This window comes from Dipodomys spectabilis, unplaced genomic scaffold (assembly GCF_019054845.1).
Source record: "Dipodomys spectabilis isolate Male_0828 unplaced genomic scaffold, ASM1905484v1 ptg000611l, whole genome shotgun sequence".
NCBI classification, from domain to species: domain Eukaryota; kingdom Metazoa; phylum Chordata; class Mammalia; order Rodentia; family Heteromyidae; genus Dipodomys; species Dipodomys spectabilis.
Genome location: NW_024871288.1, coordinates 442,709 through 469,036, shown reverse-complemented (window position 1 = coordinate 469,036; position 26,328 = coordinate 442,709). Strand labels below are relative to the sequence as shown.

The 26,328-nt window shown below is 49.4% G+C and overlaps 2 protein-coding genes and 1 long non-coding RNA gene across 3 annotated transcripts in view; all 3 read right to left on the bottom strand.

Moving 5' to 3' along the window:
• Positions 1–4,479, bottom strand: part of Klhl3 (kelch like family member 3) — a 69,514-nt gene extending 65,035 nt beyond the window's left edge. The window contains exon 1 of the mRNA XM_042671341.1: positions 4,433–4,479. Coding sequence (XP_042527275.1) covers positions 4,433–4,446 — 14 coding nt within the window. The 5' untranslated portion in view covers positions 4,447–4,479. The remainder of the gene's footprint in view (positions 1–4,432) is intronic.
• A 14,103-nt stretch (positions 4,480–18,582) lies between these two features.
• On the bottom strand, positions 18,583–20,912 carry LOC122100915. The gene is made up of 3 exons (XR_006146270.1): positions 20,794–20,912; positions 18,763–18,834; positions 18,583–18,666 (listed from the first exon to the last, which is right to left on the bottom strand). It is a non-coding gene; the product is annotated as an uncharacterized LOC122100915 (long non-coding RNA).
• Positions 20,913–24,916: 4,004 nt separating this feature from the next.
• Hnrnpa0 (heterogeneous nuclear ribonucleoprotein A0) lies at positions 24,917–25,991 on the bottom strand. The gene has a single exon (XM_042671314.1). The coding sequence runs from the start codon at positions 25,849–25,851 to the stop codon at positions 24,952–24,954; it is 900 nt and encodes a 299-aa protein (XP_042527248.1). The 5' UTR covers positions 25,852–25,991; the 3' UTR covers positions 24,917–24,951.
• Between the last annotated feature and the right edge of the window lie 337 nt (positions 25,992–26,328).

The window sequence follows — 26,328 nt, the reverse complement described above, 5'->3', positions numbered from 1 at the left end:
GCCACTGGCCCCGTTTACATCCCACACTCCCCCTCGTAAACAAGCTGGAGAGCAGAAATGTGCCTAATCACTTTCCTAAAAGCCCAGTGCACGACTGCTTTCCTAAAGTGCCAAATGTCAGGAGAAACACTCAAGTTCAGACAGAAGTAGATGAGAGAGAAGAGCTAAAAGAAAATGACCCCTCCGTGTGCGGCTTTCGGAAAGCCAGGCTCGTGTTGAGTTTGAACAGCCGGGATGGAGCATTCCCTTCTGGGCAGCTTTCACAGGGGCCACCACAGGCTATCATGAGTTAGAAAGACAACTCCAGGGCCACAGGTCTCTAACCTAAGAGCCATTGAACTTGTTGAAGGGGGGGAGGGGGAGGCCGGGGGCTGCGAATCTTAGAACAAAGCCCGTTCAAGCTATTTTTTTAACATGGTTTATTAATGGTCTATTCAGTTTAACCTAGTTTCAGGGTTCAGCCAGAAATTGAAAAGAAAAAAAAAAAAATAGGTCAGTTTTACAATGGCAAGTTTCATCAGATCAAAGCACTTTGCTACAGAAAACAGACAGAAAATGTGTTCCTGTGTAGATCTGCTTTACAATCTAAAACTTAGCAAGGAAACACACACACACCCCAAAACAATGTCTAGGTGCAGAGATTTCATTTTGTTTTTGAAGTTCAAAAAAATCTTATTTAAAAAAAAAAAAAAGCTGTTACCCAAATGGAAAATTTGGCTTCAGTTAGCATGATTTGGGGAACATAGGCACGTCGGCTCTCCAAGTAGTAACACCCAAAAATTTCTACCTAACTTTCTACTAATGACTTCTAGGGGTAGAAGGGAGTATTCAGTGAGTGGTCAGTAGGAACAGGACGGGGGGGGGGGGGGGGGGGGGTAATGCAGGGTTGTTCTCTCTCTTTCCTCCCTGAGTCCTGCCAGCACCTCACCCGCAGAGCTAAGCATGTAAGGAGCACTGGCTTTCTAAGACGTGTCTCTGAGAATCTGTGTGCTATCCGTGGATAGCACCTTCATCTCAGAAGCTCCCTGGAGTACAGGGGTTGTCTCTCCCTGGAAGAAATCATCAAGTCACGGCCCAGAGTACCTGTGTACCTGTGCCTCTCCCCTGTTAGGGTATCTTGAATGCTTCTAACGGAGAGTATAACACCACTGCAGGAGAACGGGATCACCACCTTCCTCTTTTCACAATGCTGCTTTCTAAATGTTGTGGTTCTCTGCCACTCTTACAGAGCAGCCAAAGTGTGGATGGAGAACAGTGTCTGTGAGTGAAGTATATGGGATGTGAAATCTACATTCCCATCATTTTTAGTTCATCTTGTTCGACAACTGTTAGCTAGCCATCCCCAGAGCCGTGCGGTTTCCCCACACTGAAACTCCATACCCATTCTCCCCTTCCTCTGCTATCTGCCAACCGTTTCACCGTCTTGATGGACTTGACACACCAGCAAGTGGAAAACTGAGTTTAATCCACCCACAAGGCTGATTCTCAAACGGAAACAAACAATCCCAGCAGCCCAGGGTCACGGCCATTCCCATGTCTTCTACCTGCTCTAGGCACGCGGAGATGCCCACTTATCACAGCAGCCGCGGCGAACCAGGGATCTCTCTCCTTTGTGGAACAGAAGGCAAAGTCACCTTCCTGTGATGGATGGAGCCACAGCAGATTGTCCAGTGCAGAGAGGTGGGGCAGACGGAGCACTGAAAGAATCAGCAGAAAGCTAGAGAGCCAGACAAGGCAGCAGAGAAAACAAAACAAAACACAAACTCACAGGTTCTTCTGGCCTTGGCCTGAACAAAGGAGTCTCCAGCTCAGGGCTCCAAACCACAAAGGCTTCTAAATGCCACAGGGCATGTGGAAAGTGAATCTCAGTGAAGCATCAAAGAGAGGCAAATAAAAGTCTTCTATGACTTCCTACAGTAAGGATGGGTTTCGGACCAGGGTGTGCCAAAGTTCACCCTCGTTTTCTCATGGGGATGGCCTCACATAATCACGACATAGCAGGAGAAGAGTTGCCAGCCATGACAGAGACTACCATCGGAGAAAGCACCAGCTACGTACGCAGCGCGTCTCACTCCGGCAGTGATGCCAAGAACTACAGTGCGGTCATTACTCCTTTTAGACAGAAAAACAAATTCGTTCTGTTAAAAAAAAAAAAAAAATGGGACACACTCAAGGTCACCCAGTGTGTGTACACATGACACTGAGTGAGTCTGCGCAGCTCCACAGTCTATGTTCTAATGAGAAGCCTTGCAAGTTAGAAGGCAGACTCATGTCCTTATGGGAAAGTTATTCACCAGGAATCTCTTGATTGAGAAAGCCTTTCAAGCTTAACAGACAGACCTCTACTGCCAGGCAACAGTGGCTCACACCTGTAACCCTAGCTACTCAGGAGGCTGAGATCTGGGGAATCTCAGTTCGATGCCAGTCCCAGCAGGAAAGTCCGTGAGACTCTTATCTCCGATTAAGCACCCTGCCACTGCTTCTCTCTCTCCCTCCCCAGCAAAAAAGCCAGAAGTAGCTCAAGTAGCAGCGCACCAGCCTTGAGCAAAAAACCTCAAGGACTCCAAGTTCAAGCCCTAGGACTGACACCAAAGAAACTCCCCCGTATTAAGCTTTGGCAAGTTAGACGTGAAACAGATCCTGGCTCTCTGATCCCTGAGGGGCTGGACACGTAATCCTGCGCCAGGCACTTGGCCCTGGTGGCCACTCAGTTTCCAGGAACTTAATAAAACAAGGCTACTTCTTCCCTCTGATTCCCCTCTACCACCAAAGCATCTCGTGAGGTCAGTTACCTGTACTGGGATAATAAGACTGATACTCAAAGACGAATCTACTGGGTAAAGATTTCAACCTCGTCTCTGCCAGTTTTCTTGTCGGTGATCTGAGTTTCTCACAAAGGTTATCAGTGAGCCAGGACCTAGTACTCCGTACCCAGCTCTGACACACAGACGAAAGGCACCAAGAATATCAGCCGAGACTAGAAAGGTTAAGATGCCCAAGATAAAGTGGAGTTTTGAAACACTCTTGCCAGTAACTTCTACCAAGAGGAAGAGAAATGTAGCCAGCAAGAAGGGATGCTGGGAACGAGAGATGGGAGGCCGCTCTAGTCGTGGACAGGTCACCACAAAGAAGGGCCAGTAGGGCTCTTGGGGGGGCCTGTGGGCCTGCAGTGGGAACAATCTTGGAAGACTGGAACACTTGGCACATAAGCTAGGAAGACCTGAAGGGGGAACAAAAGCTGGCTTGGAAATGCTCGGCTTGGCTAGCTATTTACTCTGCTTCTAGTAGAGGAAAAGCAGAACATGTGCCACCAGGTGTTCGAAAGCCATGGACCTCAGCTCTCCCCGTAGACCGCAATGCCCCCCCCCCCCAGGAGGAAGGGATTTATATATTTCTGAACACAGAACTTGGGGAACAGTCAGTGCCCCAAAATTGCTCCATTTGTGGCTGGTAGCCTCACACTGACCTTTCAGTCTTATTAGGCCCTGTGTGGTCCAGAATCTCTACACTTCTGTCCAGTCACCCACATCCTCGGCTAGCCAAGGACACTGTCCCCTTTACCCCAAGGCGATTTTTAGATGTCCTGCCACCAGAAAGTCACCGGGGGACTGTCTCAAGGGCATCCATGGAGAGGGGCACTGGGTCTGAAAAGTCCCAAGTGCTTCCCGGGATGGACACACCGGAAAGCCCCTTCAGAGCAGGGGATGGGAAGAGCCCCCTTCTAACAGGTGCTAAACATCTCTCTGCCCTCCTCACCCCCCATGCCAGGCTCAGGTGAACCCGGGAAGCGAAGGCCAGCCCTCCCCGTCCACCTTGCTCTGCAGGTGATGCTGGCTGCGTTGAGCCCACTCCCCTTCTCTCTTAACCAGGGAGCCAGGACTCTACCGCCTTCACAGGGGGAGGGTGGGGGTCCGCGGGTCAGTGTGGAGTGGGGGGTGCGCGAGCCTGTTGGAGGGAAGAGCTAACTCCTGGCCCGGGCGAGCCCTTGACACCCCTTCTGGTGGGAAGACGCCCAGGGGGAGGAGGCCAGGGTTCCCTGAAAGCGGGATAGCTCAGGAACTTTGCAACTGGGGGACAGGTGCCATCTGACTGGGCTTGATTCCTGCCTCCCTGACCATGCATGCGGGTGGGGTGGCGGTGCCTGCACACGCACACACACACACACACACTGGAAGAGAGGCACCAAGATGCAAAACGCGAACTGCACGGCCGGCCGGCCGGGCCCTGCGTTGGCCGGGGCAGGGCGGTCCGGGCAGGGCGGCCCGGGCCGGGCGCTGGGGCCGGCCCCTCGTGGCCCGCCGGGCCGGGGCGCCCCGGGCCCGGGGAGGCGGGGAGGCGGGCGCACGCGGACGCGGAGGCACGCACGCGTCTGCACACCCGCTCTGCACGCACGGGTTAGCACACGCGCGCGCGCACACGCACACTCACATACCTCTGGCCCTCCATGGCGGCGGGCGGGCGCCGAGGCTCCGGGCGGGCCGGGCCGGGGACGGCGGCTCAGCCGCGGTGATTCAGCATGGCCGCGGCGGCGGCGGCGGCGGGCTCGGCCTCCTCCCGCGGACTCGCTCGCTCGCTCGCTCGCTCGCTGGCTCCCAGGCTGGCGGGGCTGGCGGGGCGGGGCGGGGCGGCCCCGCGCGGTTGCCTAGGAGCCCGGGCTGCTCCCGCCCCGCGCCGCGCCGCCGCCCCCGCGCCGCCCAGGCATCCCCGGGCCCCGCCGGCCCGAGCTGGGGGCGCCCGCCCGCCCTCCCCGCCCTCCCCGGCCGGCCCGAGCTGGGGGCGCCCGCCCTCCCCGCCCTCCCCGGCCGGCCCGAGCTGGGGGCGCCCGCCCGCCCTCCCCGGCCGGCCCGAGCTGGGGGCGCCCGCCCGCCCTCCCCGGCCGGCCCGAGCTGGGGGCGCCCGCCCTCCCCGCCCTCCCCGCTTGGCCCGAGCTGGGGGCGCCCGCCCTCCCCGCCCTCCCCGCTTGGCCCGAGCTGGGGGCGCCCGCCCTCCCCGCCCTCCCCGGCCGGCCCGAGCTGGGGGCGCCCGCCCGCCCTCCCCGCCCTCCCCGCTTGGCCCGAGCTGGGGGCGCCCGCCCTCCCCGCCCTCCCCGCTTGGCCCGAGCTGGGGGCGCCCGCCCTCCCCGCCCTCCCCGGCCGGCCCGAGCTGGGGGCGCCCGCCCGCCCTCCCCGCCCTCCCCGCTTGGCCCGAGCTGGGGGCGCCCGCCCTCCCCGCCCTCCCCGCTTGGCCCGAGCTGGGGGCGCCCGCCCGCCCTCCCCGCCCTCCCCGGCCGCCCGAGCTGGGGGCGCCCGCCCTCCCCGCCCTCCCCGGCCGGCCCGAGCTGGGGGCGCCCGCCCTCCCCGCGCAGCCCGAGCTGGGGGCGCCCGCCCGCCCTCCCCGCGGCCCGAGCTGGGGGCGCCCGCCCTCCCTCCCCGCCCGCCCGCGGCCCGGATCAGGTGGTTGCTCCACAGCAGAGAAATCCCCGGCCCCCGTCCTCCCTCCCCCCCCCCCGTTTCCCTCCCCCCGTCCTCCCTCCCCCCGTTTCCCTCCCCCCGTCCTCCCCCCCCCGTTCTCCCCTTCCCTCCTCCCCACAGGCCGGCCGGCCAGGGATGGGGAGGCCATCCACCTGCGGGGTCAGCCCTGGGCTCGGGTTCCTCATCCCCCCCCAGAGAGGGGAAGGAGTCCTGGGGGAGGGACACGGGGGGGGGGGGGAGGGAAAGGGGGGCAGAGACAGGGAAGCAAACCCCTGTGTACTACGGAGACCACAGCCACCCCAGCTCTGCAGACCCCCCACACACACACACAGTCACACTCGCACACACACTCGCACAGTCACACACTCGCACACTCACACTCGCACGCACACTCGCACACAGTCACACACTCGCACACTCACACACTCGCACACACACTCACACTCACACACACTCGCATACACACACACTCGCACACACACACGTGTCTTTTTGTTTGCGACGCTTCCAGCCTTCTCTGCTTATGTAGTGCTGAGGAATCGAACCCAGGGCCTCAAGCATGCAAGGCAAACGCTCTACCACTGAGCCTCCTTCCCAGCCTTAAATGTCTTCTAAAGGCTGCAGTGTGTATGGCCTGCCTGGGCACGGTGGCTCACGCCTGTCATCCCAGCTCCTCAGGAGGTTGGGACCTGAGGATCGAGGTTCAAAGCCAGCCCGGGCAGGAAAAGCTGCAGGACTCTTTATTTCCAATGAACCACCTAAAAACTGGAAAGTGGAGCTGGGGCTCAAAGGGGTAGAACGCTAGCTTTGAGCCAAAAAGAAAGCTCAGGAACAGCACCTAGGCCCCCAAGTAGTACTGATAGCATGCTGTGACTCAAACTGCTCCATCCCTGAGTCATGGTGAAATCCCAGGTTCTCATAACATCTTCCCTAATCACGACAGCCACAACCATCACAGCCAGTCTCATCTGTAACGGCTACCTGCAGAGCACACGGCCCTTTCTGCTAATCTCACACCTGATACACTGTCTGGAACAATTAATTATTTATACACCGTGTCTCCAAAACTAAAACGCAATCTTGCAGAAAGCAGGGAGCTGGTTTGTACCTTCTAGCCATAGCCAAGAGGCTTGGAGGTAGTTGGCAATAACAAAAAGCTGACATCAAAAGCTTCAGAGGACAGGCACCGGTGGCTCAAGCCTATCATCCTAGCTACTCAGGAGGCAGAGGCCTGAGGATGGAGGTTCAAAGCCAGCCCGGGCAGGAAAATCCATGAGACTCTTATCTCCAATTAAACCAGAAAACCAGAAGTGGCGCTGTGGCTCAAGTGGTAGAGCACTAGACTTGCACTGAAGAGCTCAGGGTCAGCGCCCAGGCCCAGAGTTCAAGCCCCACGACTGACCCAAAAAAAAAAGAAAGAAAAAAGAAAAGAAAAGAAAAAAAGCTTCAGAGAAGTCAGACATGAGTGACTACTCCAGGATTTCTCAGGGCTAGCCTGGCTCTGCGAGACCCATCCTTGCATAGCTAGACTCTGTGTGCAACCACTCCACAGGACCAGCTCAGACCAGATCTTTAAGTCACATGAGTCTAAGAAGGTCTCCAATGTTCCATTTTACTTCTCACCTTCATGTTATAATGTTGACCTGTTAAAGTGCTTCAGCGTTATGAAGCTCTGAAACCAGCTGTGAAGGCAGCAATGCCAAAGTACTAGAAATGTAAAATACACAGATATGGAGGACACAGGATGGAGAAATGCTGCAGAGGTACTCACGAGACACTATGTAGAAAAAGAACTTTACAAATTGTGGGTGGAGACAGGAGGGAAAGATTGGGAAAGAGGGCAAAGGGAGGGGTGACATTGTCCAAAAAGAAATAAACTCGTTACCTAACTTAGGTGACTATAACCCCTCTGTACATTGCTGAATGTTTGTTTGTTTGTTTTAAAGAATGGAGGGCTGGGAAGGTGGCTCAGTGGTAGAGTGCTTGCCTAGCATGCATGAGGCCCTGGGTTCAATTCCTCAGTACCACCTAGGCAGAAAAAGCCAGAAGTGGCACCGTAGCTCAAGTGGTAAAGCGCTAGCCTTGAGCAAAAGCAGCTCAGGGACAGTGCCCAGGCCTTGAGTTCAAGCCCCAAGACTGGCTAAATAAAGAAAAGAAAGAAATGTAAAGTAACTTAAACCTTATATAGTCGGCTGCACTCAAACTGGCTAGGATGTAATTCTCGAAGTTTACATCACACACTTCAGTGTTATCTCCGATGGGGCTTTTCCCAGCTCACTCTTCGTCAGGGAAGTGGAGGCCTGGGTGATTTTGTTTACACCCTTCATCCCTGTTATCTCCACTCTACCCTTCCCCAGTACCCCTCCTATCTTCCTCTCTCCCTTTCCTTCCTCCTCTAATCAGCCCTGGGACTGCTCCAGATGCTTCCTTTGGAGGTCAATCACACATGAGGAAACTCAAGTCGCAGAATCCGTGCCAGAGTGCAGACATCCACCGGGAAGGCAGCCGGTGACTCACCGAGGGGCTTGGGAATGAGATGGCGAGTCTTTTGTGCAGACCCTCTCACGTGGGATGGGGGGGGGGGTGCCACACGTCACAACCTCACAGGAGAAATGCTCACAAAGGAAATGCTTAAGGCTTGAGCAGGTTCAACTTAGGAAACACAACTTCAGAATTTCTTCTGCAACCCTACTCTTCTGACATGCTCATCAAAACTTCCTCTTGCTGTGAGACACTATTTTACGTGTTCTACTTATTATACAAAAGTTCTTTGCACCACAACAAGAGCGTGACTCCTGGCTCATCTTTCTGTGACTAGACTTCAGATTAAGGAGCACTACTATTGGATTCCTGCAATCAAAGAGAGAGAAGGAGAAAGAGAGAGAGAGAGAGAGAATCAAAGAAACAAAGGTGGTATTTGCCTATAGGAAAATCTCCATCTTTGGACTGCCCATAGTACTGTCTTCTTCCCATACTCTGTACCCCCATAGAGCTGGAGCACAGCGTATTTGGAGACAGGCCAATTTCCCTTCTTTCCTGGGACTTCATTCTTCATTTGTGTGTGGTCACCGTAACGCGGTTCAGGGGTTCCACATCTGCCCAGCACCCGAACCAGCTTCCCAGCTGGTTTGCGTAGGTTATCAAGGAATCAAAAGGCACAAGGGACCTTTTAGAGTTAGGGAAATGATTCCTATCTTGACTAAGCTGGTACTTTCAAGTCTCTGTACAACTAGTATTTCTTTAGACTATATGCTTACAATGGATAAACATTGCATGGGACGATATTTCTGGAAAATCGAACAAACAGTGCAGGGTCAAGCCCCCGCTCACTCAAACCTCTAGATTCAGAGCCTCTGGGTCAAGAGTTCTGGGTGAATTCAGAGGTAGCTGGAATGTATACGAGATGTAAAGCCACTGAGAACAATAAAATGTGCCTGGGCTATTAACCACCATGCGGGACTCAGTTCAAATGTACTTACCAGAAACATGACCCCGGGTGAGTTCATTTGTGAGCCCCATTTTCCCTCCTGTGAGAAGGTGGGAACAGTAGGCCTCACGGGCCAGCGAGCATGAATATAAAATAGGAACAGCACTTAGCAGAGGGCTGGCCTGTACTGAGCACTGGGTAACCACCAGTGGCCACTTTCATTGTCTGTGACAATGCTGCCACACTCAACTTCTGAAAGCCCTGGGTCAGGTCCGGAGATCAGGAAGTGAGCCAGGGTAGGGCTCTTCCTACAGCCGTATTTACCTCCCAGTGAGATTCTATTAGGCATAGGTCAGGCTACTCATGAGCCAAATTAAAGCCCACTCACACTTTACCACCAAAACTTCCTCTCAGCATCTAGAACACTCACTGAGTGGACTCTTTAAAAACTGCTTAGCGTGCCTTCAGAAAGCCAGGCAGAAACTGAAATGGAACTGAGGCCCAACAAAAGCCAAAAGGCAGAGCTAGGTGCCCGTGACTCACACCTGTACTCCTACCTAGTCAGGTGGTTAAGATCTGCAGGATCGTGGTTCAAACCTAACTAGCACAAGTGGAAAAGCCATCACCAAAATAACCAGCAAAAAAGCTGGGGCTGGAGGTGCGACTCCAGTGGTTAGAGTACCAGCCAAGCAAGCACACCAGCCATGCAAGGGTGAGGCCCTGAGTTCCAACTCTACAAGTGGGTAATAGAAGGACACATGGCCCACAGGGATTCCTGGTTTCTCTTAGGTCTCTCCCTCTGAGGATAGAACAGTCTGTGTCATGAACAGATTCCGTCCATCATCTCCACTTGAGAGAACATCCTCTGAACAGCAACACTGGCCTGTTCTGGGAACATTCACTCTGAGCCAGGCTCGGACCTCCACCGGGCACATGCACAGCTCTCCTTCCATCCTTACAACCCAGTGAGGTTAGTGAATGTAAGAGGACTGAGCCCTGTGGGTTAAATAACCTGCCATGGCTCCACAGGTAGTGAACAGCAAAGCTGGAGTTAGAATCCAGGCCTGCCCACTGTTAACTATCATACAGCGCAAGTACTACCCTTAACCTCTTTTAGAAGAGGCAACTAAGGCGGACACAGATAGCAATTGACAGCCGGGCGCCGGTAGCTCACACCTGTAAATCCTAGCTACTCAGGAGGCTGAGATCTGAGGATTGTAGTTTGAAGCCAGCCCACGGAGGAAAGTCTGTGAGACTCTGATCTCCAATGAACCACCAGAAAACCGGAAGTGGCACTGTGGCTTAAGTGGTAGAACACTGGCCTTGAGCAAAACAGCTCAGGGACAGTGCCCAGGCCCCGAGTTCAAGCCCCATGACTAATCAAAAAAAAAAAAAAAAGCAAGCAAGTAACTGGTTCAAGACAGAAGACAGAAGTCCAACAAGATTTTTAGGCCCTAATGCGCTAACCTCCTCACCCCTGGATGAGAACTGCATTTTTCCCTAAAGAGTCCACACCCAACTAGCACACCATGCTTCCAAACACCTCCTGCATAAACTCTTCTGGGCAACGAGGTCAAACCAAGGACTGATCTTGAAGAAAACTAGAGGTGCACCGCTGATCCTCAAGGGAGTCAAAGAAAAGCCTGAGCCAGTACAGGGGGTTCACAAGGTCCAGGACAAAGCAAGTCTCAAGATCTCCCTGAGAATTCATCTCCCCAGTCTACAACTTGCAACTGGCGCCCTCTGCTGGCAAACATGTTATCTCTCCACAACAAAAGTGAAGTAATTTTGCACCAGTGATTAGAAAGATTAAAAAACAATCTGCTTCCCACACAAATATTCAGAAATGAACATTTATTTTTCCAGCTTTCAACTATCTGCCCTCTCTCCACTGCCCGATGCCTCTCCACGCCTTTCTCTTCTTGGTACTAAGAAAATGGTGTTTTGATGGTATAGCCCCAAAGCCAAGAATACAGTGATGTGTATGTGGGTAACATGTATTGTGGGCGTGGCTAAGTCTACACACCTAGCAGGCAGAGAGCCCAGCAGCCCGTGCATGAAGTAACATAAAACCACATGCAAGAAAGCATGTTTATAGTTCACAACTCTGTAATGGGCTTCCCCAGGGAGCTGCCACATCAATCCTGTATAAACAGCATGCTGGCCGAGGAAATCACACTTAAGACACGTGTATCAATGGGACAAGGGCAGGAGATGGGCTTGACAGAAACTCACTAGAAAGCAACTTCAGATACAGGAAAGGAGAAAGGGGACACAAGGAAGAGAAATATAGTTGGGAACTTAACAAGTAAATCGGTGGCACTTTTACTTCATGTTACGGTTTCTTCTATTGAGATGTTTCAAACTGTGTAGCCCAGGCTGGTCTTGAACTCAATGGCCTTCTTGCCTTTCCGTCCCGAGGGCTGACCTTGTGACAGGTATCTTTAAAGGGATATTTATAATTGTAGATATAATTGCAGCAACATAATCTCAATTTCCCACAATTTTATTTTCAGGTGTACTGTTATATCCCTGTATCTTGATATACTTATATATTACACTAAATATGTTATCACTTTTGTTTAAGTGAAATACACGTAATATAAAATCTTCCGTTATTCATTTTTAAATGTTCAATTCAGTGGCATTAAATACACTAACAATACCTTATAAACTGGGCACTGTATGTATGCTGCTACTATCCATTCCCACAATTTTTAAGTTATCCCCAAAGAAATTCCATACCCCTTAATCAGTCTCTCCTATTGCCTCCTCCCCCACCCCAAGCCCCTGCCAATCTCTACTTATTATTCATTTACTTTTATTATTTCGGCAGAGCTAAGGGTTTAACCACACAAAACAAGGGCTCTACCACTGTGCTATATCCCAGGCCTATTTTACTTGTAACTTCTATGAGTCTTCCTATCCTAGGTACCTCATATAAGTGCAACTGTCAAGCAAATATTTGATCAGTAGGAGCAGGAGGGGAAAAGGATGGGTACTAGGGGGTAAAAAGGATCATATTTTGTGTATGATATATATACATATATGTATATGTTTATGTGTATAAAAGTACATACATATATATGTATATGATATAAATGTGTATATATGTCCCTATGTGTGTGTATATATCCATATATACACACATATATGGATATATACACACATAGGCACATGTATATACATACACGTGTGTATTCATGTGTGTATATATATCCATGTAATATCCATACACACACACACACACACACACACACACACACACACACACACACACACGAAGACACACACGAAGACACACACATGAAGACAGCATAATAAAATCCACCAGGCCTGGGAAGGTGGCTCAGTGGTAGAGCGCTTGCCTTGCATGCATGAGGCCCTGGGTTCGATTCTTTAGCACCACATAAGCAAAAAGAAAAAAGTCGGAAGTGGCGCTGTGGCTTAAGTGGTAGAGCGCTAGCCTTGAGCTGAAGAGCTGAGGGACAGCGCCCAGGCCCAGAGTTCAGGCCCCACAACCGGACCCAAAATAAATAAATAAATAAATAAATTCCACCAAACACTGAAAAGAGGAAGAAGGAAGATTTGAGAGATTAACATGTTCAAAGAACACTATGTAAGTCGTTTAAGGATTCAGGTGGTCCTGTTGCAACAATGAGAAGTACAAAAAGTCATGTCAAAACCAGCTTTACAATGTCGGTGGGGGGGGAGGGGGGGTATGATTGGGTGGGAGGGAGGGGGGAGGCTGGGAAGGGAGGTGAAGGGTAAACAAAGGAGGAGGCTGCAATGCTTGGTAAGAAATGTATGCATTATCCTGCCCATGTAATTGTAACCCCTCTGTACAGTATGTTCTCAAATAAAATAAAATAAAATTTTAAAAAAAAAAAAAAAAAAAAAAAAAAAAGAACACTATGTATTTATGGTATTTGTGCTATTAATGTATGATGTGTTTAATGTCTATATACAGCACATTTTTAATTTGTCCATTCTCCTGATGATGGACTCTGGGTAATTAACTAACTGCCAGACAGTTAGATGGGCTCCGGTTCTTTTGCTGTTACTATGCTCGTCTGTATACACAGATTGTTTTCCTTTCACTGAATTGTTTGCTTAGATTAAATTCCTAATAAGCATCCCAGAGCTTATGGGATGGGCCTGAACTCCAAGCCTGGGCGCTGTCCCTCAGCTCTTCAGCTCATGGAGAGTGCTCTACCACTTGAGCCACAGTGTCACTTCTGGCTTTTTCTGCTTATGTGGTGCTGAGGACTCGAACCCAGGGCCTCATGCATGCAAGGCAAGCACTCTACCACTGAGCCACCTTCCCAGCCCTGGTATGAATATGTTAACAGTTCTTACTAAATAAATGCCTACTTTATTTTACCCTCCTCATTCAACACTTCTCCCAGCCCAACACAGCCGCTGTAACTAGTCATTTTAGTCACACAATACAGAAGTGGGACAAAACACCAGTTGGAGAAAGGAATTAACACAACAGAAACAGCACAGTGGAGCTTGCCACCAGACACGGAGCTGGCTGACTTGGATGATAAGTTCCACTCTACCTAAGCCCTTCTGTTTTCCAAATGTTTGGCTACTACACAAACTAACTCCCCAATTCAGAGGTTTGCTAGGACTCACAGAACTCAGACCTGTCAAGTGGGGCATTTGCATCTACCCAGAGTGACGCACAGTGGGCTGCCATGCGAGAGACACAAGCAGAGACCTCCTTTACCCCTCTACAATCTCTCCCTCCCCCGGGGCTCGCACTCTTGGGCATGTGATGTTTCTACCTGGGGGCTGATTTTTAAGACCACTGGTAACATCCAGAGCACTATCTGGGCACTGCTAGTTCACGCCTGTCATCCTAGCTACTCAGGAGGCTGAGATCTGAGGACTGCAGTCTGGAGCCGGCCCATAGAGGGAAGTCTGTGAGACTCGTATCTCCAATGAACCACCAGAAAACTAGAAGTGGAGGTGTGGCTCAAAGTGGTAGGTTGCTAATCTTGAGCAGAAATGCTCAGGGACAGTGTCCAGGCCTTGAATTCAAGACCTGCAATTGGAAAGAACAACAACAACAAAAAAAAACAAAAAACAAGACCCTGAGTTTGAAGGGTAAGAGAGGGTTGACAGAGAAAAGTGAGATTGATTGGAACACAGTGTACACATGTGTGGAAACATCACAAAGACAACACCCGCCCCCCCCCATACGTATGATAATACGAACAATCCAAAAGAATCGCAAGTGTTTAGGTACCTCTGCCTGGCATGTAACTCCCAGAAGTGAGCGTTTAGCATAAAATACATTGCTTACACAATCTAATAAGCACAGCGAACTGCTCTCATCCATTAGAGAACTGTGCAAACACTAGCTCAATCCAAGTGCCCAGATAAAGAGCCAGCCCTGCATGCAGAGCCCTTTAAAGAGCAGTGTCAGGACAGATATATTCTTTTTTTATTATTATAATGCCATGAATTGAAGATTGAAGATTTATTTGGAAGCCGGGTGCCCAGAGCTCACGCCTATAATCCTAGTTACTCAGCAGGCTGAGATCTGAGGATCGCAGTTTGAAGCCAGCCCAGACAGCAAAGTCTGTGAGATTCTTATTTCCAATTAAGCACCAAAAAGCCTGGAGTGGCGCTGTGGCTCAAGTGGTAGAGTGCTAGCTTTGAGCAAAAGAAGCTCAGGGACAGTGCCCAGGCTCTGAATTCAAGCCTTACAACCAGCACCAAAATAATAATAATAATAATTTTTGTCCAGACCAAAAATCATCCCCTCTCAAATAATAATAAACATTTAACTATGCACATAACAATGGTAGAATTAAAAGGATTTGGGATCTTTTATGTTTTCATCAATCCAAACAGTTCTAATTACTTTCCTCATAAAGCAGCTGTGCCAAAGGAACAGAAGTTCTGGAGAAGCCAGGGCAGCCTTACAATGCGAGACCCCCGCTTGGGTGTGTGGACGGGCATCTTCAGCCCTGTGTGCTGCTCCACCCTCTGAACTCACACAGTAATTCTGTCTCGACTACTAGCCCCGCCTGAGCACTCTCCAGCCATACTGGACTCCCTCGGTCCCTGTCCCAAGCGGGCATCTTCAGCCCTGTGTGCTGCTCCACCCTCTGAACTCACACAGTAATTCTGTCTCGACTACTAGCCCCGCCTGAGCACTCTCCAGCCATACTGGACTCCCTCGGTCCCTGTCCCAAGCCACCTCTGTTTATGCTCCCATTCTCTCGCTTACCCAGTTAACATCAGTCACCCTGCCCCCCGAAACTGCCTGCTGACCCTCCATTTCACTCAGTACTGCTAGAAAACCCTTCCTGAATTCGCTACAACTAGAGCTCTTAGTCAAAAACCTTTAGTGACTTCCACTGCCCACATTCCTCAGCCTTCTGCTCAAAGACCTCAGTACTCTGTCCCCCGTGTGTTTTTCCCAACTCCCTCCTTTATCCTTAGTATACTCTTAATATAATTCGGGCTGCTGTTTCTTGGAAGCCAGTGTTTCGTGTGGAAAGCAAGCCTGCTGGAAAGGCAGTCAGACTTGGCTTTTCACTCCCAGCTCTATCATTTCACCATCTGGGTGGCCTGGGGAAAACTGCTTAACCTTTCTGAGACGAGGCCCCAGCTGTCTTCTCCACGGAGGGGTGAATGAGCAGAGCCAATGGGAACATCTGGGTTTGGGTTTTGGTTTTGTGGCGGTGGGGAATCCAGCCAGGGTTTCATGCAATGCTCAGCAAGTGTCCTACCCATGCGTCCCATCCTGTTCCCCAGTGAAAACCTCTGTAAATGGGCCTGGTGTGTGGTGCTAGTCCACGCCAGACTCACGCCTCTGCACCTGCCCTCACCCTGAAAGGCCCTTCTCCCACCTACCCATCTTCTTTTTTTTTTGGGTCCGGTCATGGGGCCTGAACTCTGGGCCTGGGCGCTGTCCCTCAGCTCTTCAGCTCAAGGCGAGCGCTCTACCACTTGAGCCACAGCGCCACTTCCGGCTTTTTCCTTTTTGCTTATGTGGTGCTGAGGAATCGAACCCAGGGCCTCAGGCATGCAAGGCAAGCACTCTACCACTGAGCCAACTTCCCAGCCCCCACCTACCCATCTTCTAAGCCAAAATGGTTTATGCTCTATAATTTTTTTGCCTAAATCTTCTTTCTACCTGGAAGTCACCTCTCTGCCAAACTCATATTATTGTAGTCACACCAGAGATGGAAGGGCCCTGCATCTAAGCTGACTCAGCAGGTAAAGGGTTAAAACCTGATTGGAGACCAAGTCTTGGTTACTAGTAGTCGCTGTGTGGACACACAGAAGAGTGGGTAAGACACAAGGTAGTGGTTACCACATTCTCTGTGTAAATACTGTGTGGCTGGGGTGGGAGTGAAATAAATGATACCTTTCGCTAGTCAGCCACACCCATCAGCAGTCCCAATATTAACATAACTGTCTACCAGAGACTAAGCTATTTACACACACCCTTGTAAGCCTTACTCTGAGGCAAAGTGTATTTGTAATACAAACATCAAAGATAGAAAGCAAACACCTATAGTATTATATCAAACTAAAAAGTAACCAGCGGCACGGAGGAAAGTCTTTCTTCTTTCCTTTTCCTTTTTTTTTTTGGTGACAGGGTCTCTCTATGGCTATTATCCCAGACCGGCCTCAAACTCCACACTCCCCCCTGCCTCAGCCTCCCAAGGGCTCGCATTACAGGCATGTGCCACCACACCTGGCTAAGAGTCTTGATTTTAATCAAAGAAATGTCTATTAACTAAACAGCAGCAGGACAAAGTCCAATGTGTTTGGATGGCGTACACCATCTGAGGTGGCACCATCAGGCTAAGAGGTTGAAAGACGGCATCATCTCCAAAGAAACTCAGTTCCGCCCAGAACGCAAACTACCGGATGACAGTAGCCATGCAGGTCACACGGATCTGCAAACCCTGGAAGTGGTTTTGCACAAAGAGGGTACTTAGACAACACCTGATGAAAATGACGGCCAATGCCAGGAAAGACGCATACGGCTTTAAATTTGTATTACCAAGTTTTGCAGCAAGAAGTGACTCTAATCTACTTCAGGTAGTGCTTTGTCTTTTAGGAAACTCTACAGCGTAGTAAGAACCAAGAAGCCTGAGTAGAGAAGGGAGCTCGGGGAGAGTTGAGAGAGCAACGCTGGCAAAGGCCCCGAGTCCTTTCCCTCGGAAGACTCAAACCATCCACAATCAAGTGAAGCCTTAAAAAAATGGATGGAAAAGCTGGCTGCAGTCCAGCTTCCTCTGCCTCCCATCCCCTCTCTCCCAACCCCCCCCCACGCTCCACCCCGTCCCGCCCCAGCCTTCCTACTTCAAAAGTCCCTTTTAAACGTTTTTTTTTAAAACATGATTATTATGAATGTTTCATCTTGTAGCACTTAAATTCATATTCTGGGAAAATAGGACGCTTGCTGAAAAATGGTGGCAGTGTCAAAGAGTAATGTCTCCAAACCAGACCTGCGCCTCTCATATAGGCACCAAGTTCAAGTGCCAACATAAAATGCGCCACACATTGTATCAAAAACACCCACAATGTGCTAAATTCAAACCAATTTTGAGGCTAATAATTCATGCCCATTGATTACTTTTCAACTACTTCACTCCCCGCCCCCAAATCTTACAATTGTTAACTTTATTTTACAAATGAAGTTGAGGGCATAAATAACCTTTCGATTGCAGCCACTTTAATTTCATTTTCACCACACCCTGATTTAATCGCTGCAAAAATTATTCTCTATAAAGTTACCAAATCAACAGAGGGAGACGACATAGGAAGGAAACCCAAGAATCAGGTACATACTGCCAACTGCAGCTTAATGAAGAGGGACTCTTTACGTCTCAACTGACTTCTCTTTTTCTACAACTGAATACTTCAAATGCTGCCTCCCAGGGCCAGTGTTTGTGCAGGACATATCACAACATAAAACAAACTAATAAAATGGAAAGGGCTAGCATTGTGGAAGGTCTGTGGACTGGTCATTGAAGGGAAATAGCATAAGCTGCTGCTTCAACCCCAAAGCCAATGTCCAAGCTCACCTAGATTTCTCTTCCAGAATCTTTATCTTGACCCACAAAGTCACTGCTACTCAGCTATATCTGACTAAGATGCCTATACTCGCTTCTAGTAACTAAACTGTGGAGATCTTAAAGGCAGACCACCATCACTGATCCCCATTCAGCTGGATGACAATAATTTTGTTGGTGGTGGTGGTGGTCCTGGGGCTTGAACTTTGGGCCTGGGCGCTGCCCCTCAACTCTTCAGGTCAAGGCCAGCACTCTACCACTTGAACCACAGCATCTCTTCCCCTTTTCTGGTGGTTTATTGGAGATAAGAGTCTCACAGATGTTCCTGCCCAGGCTGGCTTTGAACCATGATCCTCAGAGTCTCCTGAATAGCTAGGATGACAGGCGCCCAGCTAACATGTGTGCATTTTAAGAACGAATCTAAGGGTTCCTTATAAAGGCTGTTACCAAGTGAGCCATTACCAAATGTGAGCAAAGCACATCATGACCCAATTCAAAAGGACCCAAGCAATTAAGAAGTGTAGAAAGTAAGTTGACTTACCAAAATGAAGTAGCAAAACTGAACTCATTTCATTTGGGAGTGCAAATGCTTGGTGTTGCCCACCAACGTTGGCATTGCTCTGAGAGCAAGGCTTTGCCAGTGTACCCTTGGCAGTCTGCTATTTTCTCCAAGTTCTTTAGAGCTTCTTGGTAAAGTGTTTGGTAAACATTTAAAATAGTCAATGAAAGGCAAGTTCTGCAAAGAAAAACTGCTATTAAACACACAGTAACTCAAATACCCCATCACAAGTTTTAGGTGGAAGAAACCAGAAACGAGCAATGTATGGTTTACCTGAGATAAAGTAATCCCAGACCTCCATGTATAGTCCCTTCAGAGCATAAGAGTTCGGATTAAGGCTTGTCTCTAATGGACACAAGAAGTTAGGTATCTTTTAGTCAAGTCTCATTTAAAAATAAATAAATAAAAGCAAAGTGTGTGGGAGGAAGAAAGCAACCCTGAAATATTACAACTACAGATGATCGACCAATTCCTGAGGAGTCCTCATCAATTCCCCGAACACCAGCATGAAGAATGGCTTCAACCAGGCATTTATCAGTTCCATGTGTGTTCTAAAGGGCATGGAAAATCCTACCAAAGGAGTTGTTAGGTTTGGGTGATTTTTTTCTGTTGTTATTTTTTTTTTTTTTTTTTTTGGTCGGTCGTGGGGCTTGAACTCTAGGCCTGGGCGCTGTCCCTCAGCTCTTCAGCTCAAGGCGAGCGCTCTACCACTTGAGCTACAGCGTCACTTCCGGTTTTCTGGTGGTTTATTGGAGATAGGAGTCTCACGGTCTCTCCTGCACGGGCTGGCTTTGATCCGCGATCCTCAGATCTCAGCCTCCTGAGTAGCTAGGATTACAGGCGTGAGCCACCAGCACCAGGCTGTTATTTTTTTTTAAACAGTCTCACTATGTAACAATGGCCTCAAAACTTGCCTTAAAAGCTGGCCTCAAACTTGCAATTCTCCTGCCTCAGCCTCCTACGTGCTGGGATTTACAGACATGTAATAAATGCACATTTGGCTTTCAAAGAGGTTTTTGTTTTGTGTTGGTCTTGCCAGGCCTAGGGTTTGAACTCTGGACCTGGGCACTGTCCCTGGCCTCCTTTTGCTCAAGGCTAGCACTCTACCACTTGAGCCATAGCACCACTTCCAACTTTTTCTGTGATTAACTGGAGATCAGTCTCATGGACTTTTCTGCCCCAGCTGGTTTTGAACCACAGTCCTCAGATCTCAGCCTCCTGAATAGCTAGGATTATAGACATGAGCCACCAGCACCCGGCTTTCAAAGAGTTTTAAATTATAATCAGAAGAAAAACTGAAAATGTGCTAATCAATAAATTGTGGTGCATCTAGAGATTAGACCATATAGGCATATGAAAAGTTATTTATATATAGGTAGAAAGATGTCTTTGATGTAAAACTATACTATACATAGATATATATACTCTATATATCTGAAGGTGTATACCTATACATGCAAATATATGTATATACACTTACATACTTCTGCTTAGAGATGAAGATATGCATACGTAGAAGCATGTACACAAAAACAATGCTTTATGTGTGCTTATCTATGTAAAATCTAGAAAAGGACAAATTACAAATACAGACTATCTGGCATGGCATTTTATTTTTTTTTTTGGTTGGTCATGGGGCTTGAACTCGGGGCCTGAACTCTGGGCCTGGGCGCTGTCCCTCAGCTCTTCAGCTCAAGGCAAGCGCTCTACCACTTGAGCTACAGCGCCACTTGCGGTTTTCTGGTGGTTCATTGGAGATCAGAGTCTCACGGTCTCTCCTGCCCGGGTTGGCTTTGAACCGCGATCGTCAGATCTCAGCCTCCTGAGTAGCTAGGATGACAGGCGTGAGCCACCAGCGCCCGGCTCGACTTTTTTTTTAATGACTTTTAAAAATAAACTAAAAGATCCAGGCGTCGGTGCCTCACGTCTGTCATCCTAGCCACTCAGGAGGCTGAGATCTGAGGATCGCGGTTCAAAGCTAGCCCGGGCAGAAAAGTCCATGAGACTCTTCTCTCCAAGGAACCACCAGAAAACGGGAAGTAGTGTTGTGGCTCAAGTGGTAGAGCGCTCGCCTTGAACTGAAGAGCTGAGGGACAGCGCCCAGGCCCAGAGTTCAAGCCCCACGACTGACATACATACATACATACATATATACATTAATTAATTAATTTAAAAGGCCTCTTGTTCTCATCATCTATGTGACTGTAGGCAGTTTTAAGCTAGCAAGTCTTTAGATAGGGGAGGGGGGGGGAAACTCTTCACAGAAGCAGTGACAACTAAATAATATGGACATAAAGTACTTACTCCAACGCAGGACACACAGCAGACACTCAAGAAATGGCAGCCTTATTACTTCCTCAGACTGCAAGGAAAGCTTCAGTGATGAACATGGCCACCATACTGAAAGCCAAGCAAATATCCCTAAACTACTGGGGAAAGAAAATAGAGACAGTAGTACAATGGTTGTTATGTGTCATTAATACTGCATTAGAAATATAATCTTAAAAAAAATTTTTTCAGTATGTTGAATTTATCTAAAGCAGTGAAAAGGCCACAAGTAAATATATCCATTTCTCTGTGGCTGCATTAAGACTGAAAACATATTTAATGATACCACAAAATTGCTACATATTCATACTTAGTACACCGTAATTCCTGAGCAGCCATTTCTCCAAATGCAGGACCCATCATCACTTGAGAGCAAGAAATGAAAGAAACCTCAAATCCATCAACAGAGGGATATTTTGAGTTATGATACAGTTATACAATGAAAACTATACAGGTTAACAAGAATGAGTTCGATTTACTTGATTTTAAGAGTGTTCGATTTCATGTTGTTAAGAATGTATTTTTTAACAAATACTGACTCACACAAAATAGTTGGCTATGCACTTATAATAGTTATAGTCCATAAGTTTGCTCATTTTAGTAGGGTTATTTGCTTTTTCTTTATTCTGGCTTAGAATGATCAACTGAATCAGTCTCAAGAGCCTATGAAGTTTCTGTATTTTATACTTCCTAGTAATTATCAGTATATTCTGTGCCTTTAAATGTCATTCAAATGTTATGAAACAATATTTTTCTTAAGTAACACATAGTAGAAATTACTAAATTTCATAGGCTTAAAAAATATCTGACAATGGAAAAAAATTTTTTTTAAGTTTTCCCTTTTCCTAACTTGACACAAGGGCTCATAAAAGTAATCCGAGACACTAAGCAAAAAGCAAGGTCCCACCTTGGCTTTGAAGTAGTCTTTGCCTGTTTCAAAAAGCAAAAATAAGGGTGAGGACATTTTTCCCCCCAATGATCACATTGCTACACTGATAACTTGACTAAACCAGAAGAAACTTACCCTCTGGGTACAAATTCACCTCTTTTGAGTAAAATCCATACATGGATTAGTTACGTGAAAGCCAAGTACCCAAATGCCCACTTTCAACTGGCAAAGACACATAGAATATCTAACCTAAAATAAAGATTCTCTAATTTGAGAAAGGTAAATCCACTTAAAAGGTAAATAAGCAAGCCTACAAATGACACTGCCAATTCTGGTCTTGAGGGACCATAAGAATCAAATTCTTCAGTACCCTGTCCTTTCCCTGGCTTGAAAAAAAGAAATCTAACTTAGATGTAAGGATGAAACATACATCCCAAACACAAAGGAAATGAATTATCAGAATATCCATTCAGACGTGGTAGTTTGCACTTTCAACTTTAATCAACTGCAGGCTTTGAAAGACATTTGAAATTATTACCATTTTAAAAGGCCTCTTTCAAACTAGTCCTTACTTCAGATTTTATACTAATGCAAGTAACATAAATGCAAGAGCTCTTCACATTGGGGAGGCAAGTAAGAGGTTCACTTTCACTTTGCTCATCTTCCAAATGAGATTAAGCATGGAACAAAAAAGTTGTAAACACTACCAGGGACTACTCCAAGTTCTTGTTAAATCTGACAATGGTCAGATTCCTATGGGTCAATCAAAACCAGTAGCCTTCTCCAACTTAAAACACCGTGCGCCAAGTGCTACATAGAAAAATGATGCCAACTCTGGGGCACACCAGGAAAGAGGCAGGAAGACACCACCAGCATGCGTTTTCCCTAAATACCAAAGGAGAGACAAGAATTAATATACATACCATCATCACCTCAACCGTAGGCTGCTTTTCTAATTGCACTCTTCTACATCATTCACTGAGCACCATGTTGTCACTACACTGAACTTAAAAACAAATAACAGCTTTAGACTGAAATGATTACAAAAAACTTACCACCAAAACTAAGTGTAAAACTTAATATTTCTATCCTAGAGAAACTTCCCACACCACCTCCACCTCCCAAAGATTGAACCAAATCATGAAGTATCAGAGTTTAAAAAGCAGCAATTTGGGAAGCTGAACAACTAAGTCACACAAAAGAATCTGTCCCATCTGCTTTTATGGGCTATCCTTTGTCAAAAAAAAAAAAAAAAAAGAGCAGCCATTACCTTCCCTTGGCATCCATGACCTTTATCCATACAAAAAGTAGGGCCTTGGCAGTTCAGAAAAAGACTGTCAATAATTAGATCTCATGGAGATTACACAGTGGGGGGGGGGGGAGGGGGAAGCACTGGGAAATCCACATTAAAATATTTTACTTTAAAAATCCACTTCATGTCCATTTCAGACACCTTCTTATAGATCAGGCTTTTCAACCATGAAACTGAATTCAAATATTTTGTCACATTAAATCAAAATATACTGGGATTGACAAGTGTACTGACCCCCCTCCCGGGGCCCCCCCCCCCCCAAAAACCAGGTCATACATACTCTGACTCAATCATGTAAAGAATTGAATTCTTTATTTGTGATATCCATAAACGCTGCTATTCTATATTTCTATCCAGGAAGGCAATTTTCTCCTATTATGTTTCTTTTTTTTTTTATATAAACAACTTGAATTCTATAGCAGGAAAGGGCTACAAATATACATGTTAACCAAGCAGAATACACAGATAGTTTGCTTTACAACTTGCACCCAAAATACCAGTACACATAGCTGGTTCATTAGCTGTCATAGCTATCTGGGGTAACTGCCCAAGCTATGCAGACCAGTTTACATTTCCAGATCTCACGGAGAGAGGGGGGGGAGACTGTGACAGGGACTGGTCACCAAACTACATTCCTGTGAAGACCATTCTCAGTTACAAGGAAACGTGTAACCTCCAAGTTTGCACAGACTTTGGATGGCAAAACTTCTAAATCTGATGCAATTGTCCCACACAAGTGTCTTGAATCTTCCTGCAGCTATCCTGCCATTCTGCCAGTAGATGGTGCTACAAAGGTAGGGAGGATTTTCATAATGACAACAGTTCAGATGTAGGAGGAAAAAAAAACCCAACACTTTAAACTTACTTGCTCTGAAAATACAAAAATGCATTTAGCAAGGGTAAAAATATAACCCTTTTTTAACCACTCATTACAGACAAAACGGTAGGAGGGATGAAACGAGGCCATCTGAAAACTTTTAACAGTTTATATGAATGAAAACACATGCTTAACACAAACGATTTCTTTTAAAACTACAGTACATACTTTGAATTCTCCTAGAAAGGGACCAACCATGTCATGACTATAAACAAACCGCTCAGTACGATGGATGTACAGAAACTTTAACAAAAAGTGTAAAAGAGCCACAGCCACCATTTCAAAAGTTTTGCCTGTAAGGGAATTTTTTTTTAAAAAAGCTAACATGTCACTAGCAGGATAACGGGGAAAATAAAATTTCTTTCTCTCAAGTTTCTCAAAGCACACATCGAGAATGAACACGTGAGGGGAAAAAAAAAACACCCATCTTTTTCTTAAACTAATATCCCTTCAAACGGTATGGAATGGACCCTAGAAAAAAAATGTTAGACATGTGCGGTCAAACACAATGATTTATTAAAAATAAAACGTAAAAATGATTTTTGTACATATGCTTTCCAAATTTCCAGGCATGGATTCCGAGTAGGTTTCATAGAAAACGCTGTAGCCAGGTATCAAGTCCTTACGACAAAGTAAACTACCCCGCCCCACCCCCGCCCCGGTTTTGCTACAGAATCAGCAAGTTCACGCCCTCCCCCCCCGCACCCCGAAAAAAAACACCAATGAAAACGAAGACATTTTTTTTGCTAGTATAAAAACGACCAAGGTCCAAGTAATAATAAAAAAATAGAGTCCATCAATGACTGTAACACAAAAGTGTGCGCGCGCGGGGCCGAGTCCGTCTGCGGGGCCGGGGGGGGGGGGGGGGGCGGCAGGCAGGCGGCCGGGCCGGGGGGCCGGGCCGGGGGGGCGGGCGAGGCCGTCTTCGGGACGCGCCGGGTGGGGGGGGCGGGGGGCGGGGGGCGAGTCGGGAAGGGGCCCGCTCCGGGCGTCGGGCGCTCGCTCGCTCGCTCGGGCCGGCTCGCGCCGCGCGGCGCCTCGGCGTGGCCCCGCCCTCTAGAACGAGCCGCCGCCGTAGCCGCCGCCGCCGCCGCCGTAGCCGCCCCGGTAAGGTCCGCTGTTGCTGCGGCCGCCCCAGCTGCCGCCGCCGCCGCCGCTCTTCATGGGCCCGTACGACGACTGGTGCTGGCTGTACGAGCCGAAGCCGCCGAAGCCGTTGCCGTAGTCGCTGCCGCCGTAGGCCGAGCCGCCGCCGCCGCCGCCGTAGGCGCCGTAGCCGCCGCCGCCGTAGCCGCCGTAGCTGTTGTAGCCGCCGCCGCCGCCCTTGGCCAGCCCGTTCTGGTCGCGCCCCCCGCCGCGGCCGCGGCCCCGGCCGCCCCGCGCCGCCCGCGCCCCGCCGCCGCCGCCGCCGCCCGCGTGGATGTCCTCCTTGGGCACGGCCTTCTTCACCTCCACGCGGTGGCCCTGGATCGGGTGGAACTTGACCACCGCCGCCTTGTCGGCCGCGTCGTGGCTCTGGAAGTAGACGAAGCCGAAGCCGCGCTTCTTGCCCGACTGCTTGTCGGCGATGATCTCCGCCTTCTCCACCGCGCCGAACTGCGAGAAGTGCTCCACCAGGTCGCCCTCCGCCACGTCGCCCTTGAGCCCGCCGACGAACAGCTTCTTCACCTTGGCGTGCGCGCCGGGCCGCGCCGAATCCTCGCGCGACACGGCGCGCTTCAGCTCCACCGTGTTGCCGTCCACGGCGTGCGGCGACGCGGCCATGGCGGCGTCCGCCTCCTCCACGTTGGAGTAGGTGACGAAGCCGAAGCAGCGCGAGCGCTTCGTCTGCGGGTTCACCACCACCACGCAGTCCGTCAGCGTGCCGAACGCCTCGAAGTGGCCGCGCAGCCCCGACTCGCTCGTCTGCACGTTCAGGCCGCCGATGAACAGCTTGCACAGCTGCGAGTTCTCCATCTCCACCGCCCGGGCCTTGCCCCCGCCCTGCGCGCCCCGCGCCTTGGCCGCCGCCGTGATGGCGGGCTCAGGGCCTCGTCGCCGCCCGCGGCCCGGCCGTTGCCGGGAAAGGGGGGGGGGAGGTGGTGGTGGGGAGGGCGAGAGGAAGGGGGGGAGAAAAAGAGAGAGAGAGGCCGCCGCCGGGGGAGGGAGGAAGGAAGGGAAAGGGGAGGGAAGGAAGGACCGAGGGGGAGGGATAGGGGGAAGAGGCGCCGGCTAGAGGGCGAGCCCGGGACACCGGGAGACAACCGAGGCCGCCGCGGCCGCCACCTCCGCTCCCCTATCTGGGCACCACACAAAGAGGCCGCTGAAGGCGCGCGCACCCTCCCCGAGGCGTGCGTCACCAGCGACGCACGGCGGCCCGGGCGCTGCCGGCCAATCCCCGGCCGCGCTCCGCTTTGGTCCCGCCCCCTCGGTGCCTCCGCCCCCCTCCCCCGC

What these genes read in the sequence shown, in the direction of transcription:
- Hnrnpa0 (XM_042671314.1), bottom strand. Translation starts at nt 25,851, where the DNA reads ATGGAGAACTCGCAGCTGTGCAAGCTGTTCATCGGCGGCCTGAACGTG.